General features: G+C 38.3%; 1 protein-coding gene across 1 annotated transcript in view; it reads left to right on the top strand.

Annotated features, from left to right (window-relative positions):
- Nucleotides 1–4748, top strand: part of FGF5 (fibroblast growth factor 5) — a 19809-nt gene extending 15061 nt beyond the window's left edge. The window contains exon 3 of the mRNA XM_081813075.1: nucleotides 3996–4748. Within this exon, the coding sequence (XP_081669201.1) occupies nucleotides 3996–4343 (348 nt within the window). The 3' untranslated portion in view covers nucleotides 4344–4748. The remainder of the gene's footprint in view (nucleotides 1–3995) is intronic.
- Nucleotides 4749–8609: the final 3861 nt, after the last annotated feature.

Genomic DNA, 8609 nt, shown 5'->3' with positions numbered 1-8609 from the left:
TGTAGTTTTGCAATTATGATGTGTTGAATGTAACTTGTTTTTACACTCCTTTTTTACACTCCTCTTTACACAAGATCAAGGAGAAATTAAGGAGAAAAACATATAATTTAACTCAACAAAGGGCATGGACAGGACATGTCTGTATTGTTCCTCATTGGAAAAGTGACAGCTAGCACAGTGCCTGGCATGTGATACATAGTCAATAAGCATCTGCCGAATAGACTCGTAAAAAATGAATTTGGAACAAAGAAATGGGTTCTTTAGGAACATTCTTGCGTTTGGTCTTGTAATGGCCGAGGGTGCTAGCATGATGCGGTGATGGGGTCCAGAATTCAGTAGCTTATTTGGAAATTTCATTCACCTCTCTACTTCACACCTTAACTATAGAAAATGTCTTTCTGGCAACTTCACTTTGTCTAGGAAAATATAATGTAGTTCTATTATTTAAAAAGTATGTGTTTTGCCAAAGGACTTCTTATAATCCAAAGGAGATTTAAAAAATTAAAAGAAGTCTAGAAAATTTATCATCTGAAATGGTGTAATGGTAAACGTATATATATTTAAATACCTTGTAGCTGAGACCCATATTGCTTACTGACTCTCTGCTATAAAAATGGTTCATGCATGATATTAGGGACAGAAATTCATGCTTAGGGTCACCATCTTATCTGAACAAGGCCAGGAGTAGTGACAGGGGCAGTTAGTCCCTCAAGAAGAAACTAGATCTCCTGATGAAAAAAGTCATTGAAATGTTTGTTTCAAATGGTTCTGTTCCATCGCAGCTGGAAGAATTTTTCAGACAAAACATTAATTTAGAAGTCAATTAAGAAAGCCAAAACAGTCTGACTGCCTTTACTCCTATTCTAATGTGGGAGCTGGAAAGGCTACAGGGCTTCACGTTGTGTGTGGGTCCTTAGGTTCTGGGCACCTCTGCCCCAGGTGACAGTTAGTGACCCTTGAAAAATCTAGAGCCCAAAGAGCCTTCTTTCCTCTTAAGAAAGAGATTAAGAACATCAATCTTAAGGAGGAAAAGAGAAAGGTTTTAGATGGAATAATTTTAGCAGGTAGAGTTGGTGGGCTTTCACCCATATGAAGACTCTAAGAAGGAATTGCTATAGGTTTAATTCACCATGGTGTGTGTGTGTGTGTGTGTGTGTGCACGCACGTGCCAGGAAAGAAAAGGTTAAATAATACAGTACACTTAAAAAACCTGTCAAAATTGAATAAAGCAATCACTGCTATCCTTTTTCAGGAAAATGGATTTTTGCCAAACAAGAGTAGAAGTCAGGTCAAGGTATAATGTATATATTTTTAAAAATGTTTTTCAAGTACATTTGAACAAAAACATATGAGGGAGGGTAAACATACCTGCTACTCTCTTTGATGAAACCCCATATATCTTTCTAAACTGCTTATCCTTCTATGTAGCAGAAAACATTACAGATGGCTATAGCTTTTATTTTAAAATAAAACTTTAGGATTATCTAACGAAATGGGAGAGCATTTAAGTCCTTTTAAAAGCTAAGCAACTATAAAAAATCTACATTTGACTTGTGAGAAAGTCTTTTTAATAAAAAATAGGGGGGTGCCTGGGTGACTCAGTTGTTGAGCATCTGCCTTCGGCTCAGGTCATGATCCCAGAGTCCTGGGATCAAGCCCCGCATCAGGCTCCCTGCTCAACAGAGAGCCTGCTTCTCCCTCTCCCACTCCCCCTGCTTGTGTTCCCTCTCTCGCTGTGTCTCTCTCTGTCAAATAAATAAATAAAATCTTAAAAACAAAAATAGGAACAGTAAATATGTACTCTTCTATAGTGACTTCAGCATTGCGCCCTTGGCCTAGACATAGGCTGGTAGGGTATGACAGGATGAGAGGAATGCCATAGGTGGTGGTTCTTTAAAACACCCGCTTCCAGGTGCTAGAGATCAAATCCGGGGAATCGCCAGTAGACTTGTGGAAGTTCTAGATATATAACTTGCTAGCCTTCAAATAAAGAGCCTTATTGATTGAACTATGCTTGAATGTAAATAACCTGGGTAAACTGTCATACATAACATCAATGTGCTGTTGGAAGCGCTCTGAAATTGGTTGCCTTCCAATATTGTCAGTACTTTGCACAAGTCAAAAAATTCATGTGACCATTAACAGTAGATCTATGTAGATTGTCCTGTGGTGTTCTGACTTTCAGATGACAATGTTGTGCAGAGAAAAGCTTGGCACTATTAGAAAAAGCAAGAAAAAAAAAGAACTCTTATTTCCATTATAGTACCTCTTGGTCTGATATGAAAATGGTATCTCATAAGTAGTGTTTTTCTCTATAGACATCAACATATCTGGTATTCGCAAACCCAGGAATTCCAGATAATGGTGCTCACTGATACTATGACACGTGGTGGTCTGGTCTAGGACAGGAATTATTACTCTTTGGGACCCTTGGCCTCTTTTGCATTTGATGAAAGCTACCCATCTTTTCCCTAGAAAAATATTTTGGTACTCACAATAGCCCTATGAATGATTGTGGATAAGGAGCCTAAAGCTAAGACCTCGATTGGCAGGATTGGTATTTGATCTCAGGTCTGACTTTATGCTCATGCTTTTCCCCCATACACTTTCCTTAAATTCCTCAATATAATCTCTTTTTTTTTTTCAGATTTTATTTATTTATTTGTCAGAGAGAGAGAGCACAAGCAGGGGGCAGAGGGAGAGGGAGAAACAGGCTTCCCGCTGAGCAGGGAGCCCGATGTGGGGCTCGATCCCAGGATGGTGGGATCATGACCCGAGCCGAAGGCAGATGGTTAAGGACTGAGCCACCCAGGTGCCCCCAATTCCTCAACATAATCTTCTGTTAAAAGTTAATTGTTTACCTGGAAATTTCAAAGTAATTTAAAACCAGTAACAGAATTTAAATATATTAAGAGTTCCTGTTATTTTTATATGCATTGGTATTATTTCACTAAGACACAGTAAACAGAAAATCATCAGCATCACAAGCATGGCAAAAGAAGCATCTTCAGAGCTCTTCCTGGCCAACTTTGGCAGCCTTACCTCTTCTTCCACCACACATCCTGTAGGAAAGTTACTACCTGTAGTATGTCATGCCGACCTGTGGACACACTGTTCCCCCTCTGAGAACCCTTTCTCGTGTCACCTGCCTTACTAAAATCTTGAAGACTCAGCTCAAATGTCATCTTTTGTAGGAAGACTTCCTGCCCTCTGCCCGGCCACCCCCATCCTCTTAGATTCCTTTCCTCTATGCTATCGTTGTACGCTCTGCATAGCGCTGTCATAAGCCCCCGTATCCAGCTGCACCGTGATGGGTGTTTACTTGTCTGCTTTTTCCACTATTCTGGGAGCATTTCAAGGGCAGACACTGTGTGTGTCTGAGTGTGGTTGTGTGTGTGTGTGTGTGTGTGTCTGTGTGTCTGTGTGTGTCTGTGTCTACAGAGGGAGAGAGAGACAGGGAGAGATCTGGATGAAGTATTGCTGGTGACTCCAAAAGTAATTTTTTCTTCTTGGCATCGAATATTCTCTCCTGTATCTCTGTGTGAAGATATATTTTTTCCTAAAGAACTCTAACACATGCAATATTAATAGGGCCATATGCTACCCCTCTCTCAGCACCATGAATCACACTGATAACATTGAAAAATGTATCCTTGTTTCAGAGGAATAATATGACCCCATTTCTCTGAATATGAATTCATGTTTTACCAGGCAAGTGTTCCATAGTAATTCAGTTCCATTTATTTTCTTGATGGCTTAAGAGGGGGAAAAAAATCTTAAAATATTAAAAGTTAATTTTTTTCACTGCCAATCTCAAATTTAAAAACCACAACAGAATTTCAATATATTAAGAGTTCCTTGTTATCCTTTTTATATACATTGATATTATTTCACTAAGTACCTAGTAAACCGAAATCAGCATTGCAAAGACCTCATTTTATTGCATGCTGAAAGTATTATTACCACTTATGTTTCTTCTTCTTTTCTCCCCCCAGGCCAAATTTACAGATGATTGCAAGTTCAGGGAGCGATTTCAGGAAAACAGCTATAATACTTATGCCTCAGCAATACACAGAACTGAGCCAGCGGGCCGGGAGTGGTATGTGGCCCTCAACAAGAGAGGGAAAGCTAAGCGGGGCTGCAGCCCCCGGGTCAAACCCCAGCACATCTCCACCCACTTTCTGCCAAGATTCAAGCAGCTAGAGCAGCCAGAACTTTCTTTCACGGTTACCGTTCCTGAGAAGAAAAAGCCACCCAGTCCTGGGAAGCCAAAGGTGCCAGTGTCTGCCCCTCGGAAGAGTCCCAACACCGTGAAATACAGACTCAAGTTTCGCTTTGGATAATCTTCATCTTGGCCTTGTGAGAAACCAGGCCTTGCCCTCAGGAGTTTCCAGGGGTGTCTTTACGGCTCTGAAAAAGAATAACGTTTGGATCCAGCTCCAGCTCCACTACACTGTCTCGAAGTCAGGTCCTGGGTTTCAGTGTGACTGAAACAAAGATGTCTTCTGATAGGAACTGAATCGGAATTCTTTGTCCAGTATGGGGGGCACACTGCTTCAGGTCCAGAAGACGAGGAAAGCCTTTTGCTTTATGCTTAGTGCATACTCTGTATTTTCAGAAAGTTAAACAGTGCGGACTGTGTATTTTTCTGACTTTTACAGCTCAACCTGAAAGAACATACATGATACATTTTTATTTTTGGTTTCCAAAGAATATTTTGATGCAGATAAAATATTTTATTAACTTTTGTTTTTGTTTGTTTTTTTGTTTTTTAAAAGTACCTCTGCATTGAGCAAATTTTCTTACTTTTATTATTTTAATTAATATGACATAACCATTTGAATGCAGTTTATGAATATAAATGTGTTTATAGCCCATTTGTAACATGTGGATTTTTTTCATTTCTCTTATTCATTGCACTTTTTAATTTTTATTATTTTTTTTACCATACCTCAGATAACGTTAAGTTTAGTTCTTCATCTTAAAATGCTTAAATTCTCTTCAATGGCACCAAAGGCTCAGCTTAGATCTGTGTGTGTGTGTGTGCACGTGTGTGCATGTATGTAAATTCATGACAGTATGTGGAATCCTACCCCTTTGGTGGCTGGGCTATAATGGTTTGGGACTAAGGGGAGAGTATAAGGATTTTTTGACAGAATTATAAATTGGAGATAAGGAAAAGGATTCAAGGCACAAGTACACTGTTTGCAGCATTTATTGGGATCTAACTCTGCCTTGCCTTCATTTCTCCTTTTATCTACCCCTCCTGCCCTCATGCTTGAATAGCTGGAAGAATACATTTTATTCTGTCCAACAAGCACACACTATGAAACCAGAACATTTTAAAATACCTCTTGTATGATCCTCTGCTGTCCCCACTGTATAGATCCACAGGGAGCAGCCCACTTAGCAGAAAAACATGTAGACCCGAAGGAGATGAATCGTGTAACAGTTATGCACGTCCAGTCCCGTTGTCAAAAATATTCTTATTACTCAGCCTAACGCCCTTTGAGTTTGCTATCCTGAAGGTAACCATTCCGGTGAATAGATAGCCCTTTAGAATAGATACTTTCTGATGTAGATTTTTAGAAAGCTGGCCATGCTGTATAGTAAATTTAATTTGGGAACTCGATCATTGAAAAGGGCACTTAATTCTCAACCCAAATACTGAATGTTGGGCATGAACCACAGAAAACTTAAGAGAATTTACATAATTTTTGTTTTCTTGGGCAATCATTTCTATGGAGTTCTATAAAATGTAAGTGTTTATATTCAGAAATGTGCCAATAAAAAAGGTACAGCTAAAGCTTACCAGTATGTCTTTCACAGGAAGAGCAAAAGAGTTCACAGAAAGCTTGTGTTTTACATTTAAGCATGCTTCTTTTCTTTTAAAGGATATTGACAAACTTTTTAAAAGTATGGTTTATTTTGGTGCACAAATGCAAAGTAGAAATTTATCACAATTGAACTTACTACTACTTAAGCAGTTTGCTGTCTTTAAATGGAAACAAATTGTACACATATAATATATATGAAATCACCCATCGACAAAAACATCATGCCTATACTCTAGTATTATGTTTTATTATAAAGCCAATAATCTGACTAAATATTGTTTGCATTTAATGCATGATTTTAAAAAATATAAAATGAAATACTACACAAATTTCTTTAATTTATACATTATAATTCTCTTGGGTTAAATGAAACAAGATTTTGGAGACAAAATATGTCTGACTCTTATCCAGCTGGCATATCACCTTATATGCACAGTAAACAGCTGAAAATAACCCTCTCGTTTACTCTAATATATTGTTAAGAATTGTGCACTGTGTATCAAGTTCTTAGTACACATGAAAAATTAAAATTGTAAAACAGAACAGTAGACATGTGTTGCTAAATGGGCAAGGAAAAGATGATAGTAATGATGATTAACAACAAACTAAATTAATGCATATATTATATTAGGTTAATGCTGCTGGTAGTTTGTTAAACCATAAAGTAATAGCTTATCTTGTACTCCTAGTTTGATTTGATTAGTATATGAAAGTTAAAGTAGGATAGTTACTAAATATATATTATGCAAGTCAGGACTCATTAATTTCAAAATTTAAAAGCAAGCTAAAATTTAAAAAAAAAATGTAAATTACACTTATCTTCAGTTTACTGGCCATACACAATTACATTTTTTTTTTTAAAGATTTTATTTATTTATCTGAGACAGAGAGAACGAGAGAGACAGAGAGCACATGAGAGGGGGGAGGGTCAGAGGGAGAAGCAGGTTCCTCGCCGAGCAGGGAGCCCGATGCGGGACTCGATCCCGGGACTCCAGGATCATGACCTGAGCCGAAGGCAGTCGCTTAACCAACTGAGCCACCCAGGCGCCCCACAATTACATTTAATTAATGTTCACTGAAGCTTAAAGTTACCTAAATTAAGTAATTGAATGAACTCATGTACAGAAAACATGTATAAATTGAACTCCTTACTAATACCTAGAACTTTTGATGGGGTGGGTCCTTGCTCATGTTGTTTTTTATAATTTTTAAGTAACTTGGCCCATCTCACATCGAATGACGTTGTTTAATCATGATTATATTTATCTAAAAACGTCAATGCATTTGGTGTTAAAATTTAGGAGCCTACTTTGCCTAGAAGAGAGATGGCAAATACCTTCCGACTGACAATTCAGTTTTATTAGTTATATTATGTTTAATTTAATTTAAGAAATTCTTTATTTGGAACATCTATAGAGGTAAATAGAGGTTTCCAATAAGATGTAATAACACTGTGGTTTTTATTTCACAAATGATACCGTCACTTCCTTCTAAAGAAACTAATTTGAGAGTGTGGGTGTATATAAATTATCTTCATTCTTTTGCTGAGTTATAGTGGCCCAGCAGTTCAAAATCATGTGATGACAATAAAGGATAACGCCAAAAGTTATTTCTGAATATAATAATTATATTGTTTTAGATGCCTTTCTTTCTTATCACTGAAAATAAAACACCGTAAATCTGGTAGGAAAATTTTCTATAAAATTGATCTTGAAATAGAGAACTAAATAATTTTCTTCCATTAACATTTTTTACCCTTCCAAAGGACAGAGGAACTAAGCTAGGACTTCCCACACTTTCAATAACAAAATGAAAATATTGCACAAGCCGAAACCTTGAATCCTGGCACCATTTTTACAGTTGCAGAAAATTGCTTGTACAGTTAATTTTTAAAATAAAACCAGTATTGCTGGCATGGCTGCAATGGGAAGCAAACAAAAATAATTTGTCGGGGCGCCTGGGTGGCTCAGTCGTTAAGTGTCTGCCTTCGGCTCAGGTCATGGTCCCAGGGTCCTGGGATCGAGTCCCACATCGGGCTCCCTGCTCCGTGGGAAGCCTGCTTCTCCCTCTCCCACTCTTCCTGCTTGTGTTCCCTCTCTCGCTGTGTCTCTCTCTGTCAAATAAATAAATAAAATCTTTTTAAAAAAAAAAAATAATAATTTGTCAAAGGAATTCTATACCTCCTCTAAGATTTATTTCATTGTTACATCTACATTTTGATCATGTGAAATCTATTTTTAAGCCAATGATCTTTTTATTTTATTTTATTTTAAAGATTTTATTTATTTGTTCGACAGAGAGAGAGCTCAAGCAGGGGAGTGGCAGGCAGAAGGAGAGAGAAGTAGACACCCCGCGGAGCAGGGAGCCGGATGTGGGGCTCCATCCCAGGACCCTGGGATCATGACCCGAGCTGAAGTCAGCGGCTTAATCGACTGAGCCACCCAGGCACCCCAAGCCAATGATCTTTTTAGAAAGTTTTGAGAGAAGGAAACTTTTATTTATTTATTTATTTATTTATTTAAAAGATTTTATTTATTTATTTGACAGAGAGAGACACAGCGAGAGAGGGAATACAAGCAGGGGGAGTGGGAGAGGGAGAAGCAGACTTCCCGCTGAGCAGGGAGCCCGATGTGGGGCTCGATCCCAGGACCCTGGGATCATGACCTGAGCCGAAGGCAGACGCTTAATGACTGAGCCACCCAGGCGCCCCTCAAGTCAGTGTTTTACTTGGTAAACATATCTGAGACCATGCATCCCTGGCTGCTAAGCACC

This window comes from Leptonychotes weddellii, chromosome 2 (genome assembly GCF_054177405.1).
Source record: "Leptonychotes weddellii isolate Sample4059 chromosome 2, ASM5417740v2, whole genome shotgun sequence".
NCBI lineage: Eukaryota > Metazoa > Chordata > Mammalia > Carnivora > Phocidae > Leptonychotes > Leptonychotes weddellii.
Note: the sequence above shows the minus strand (reverse complement) of the source record. Positions and strands in the feature narration are given on the sequence as shown.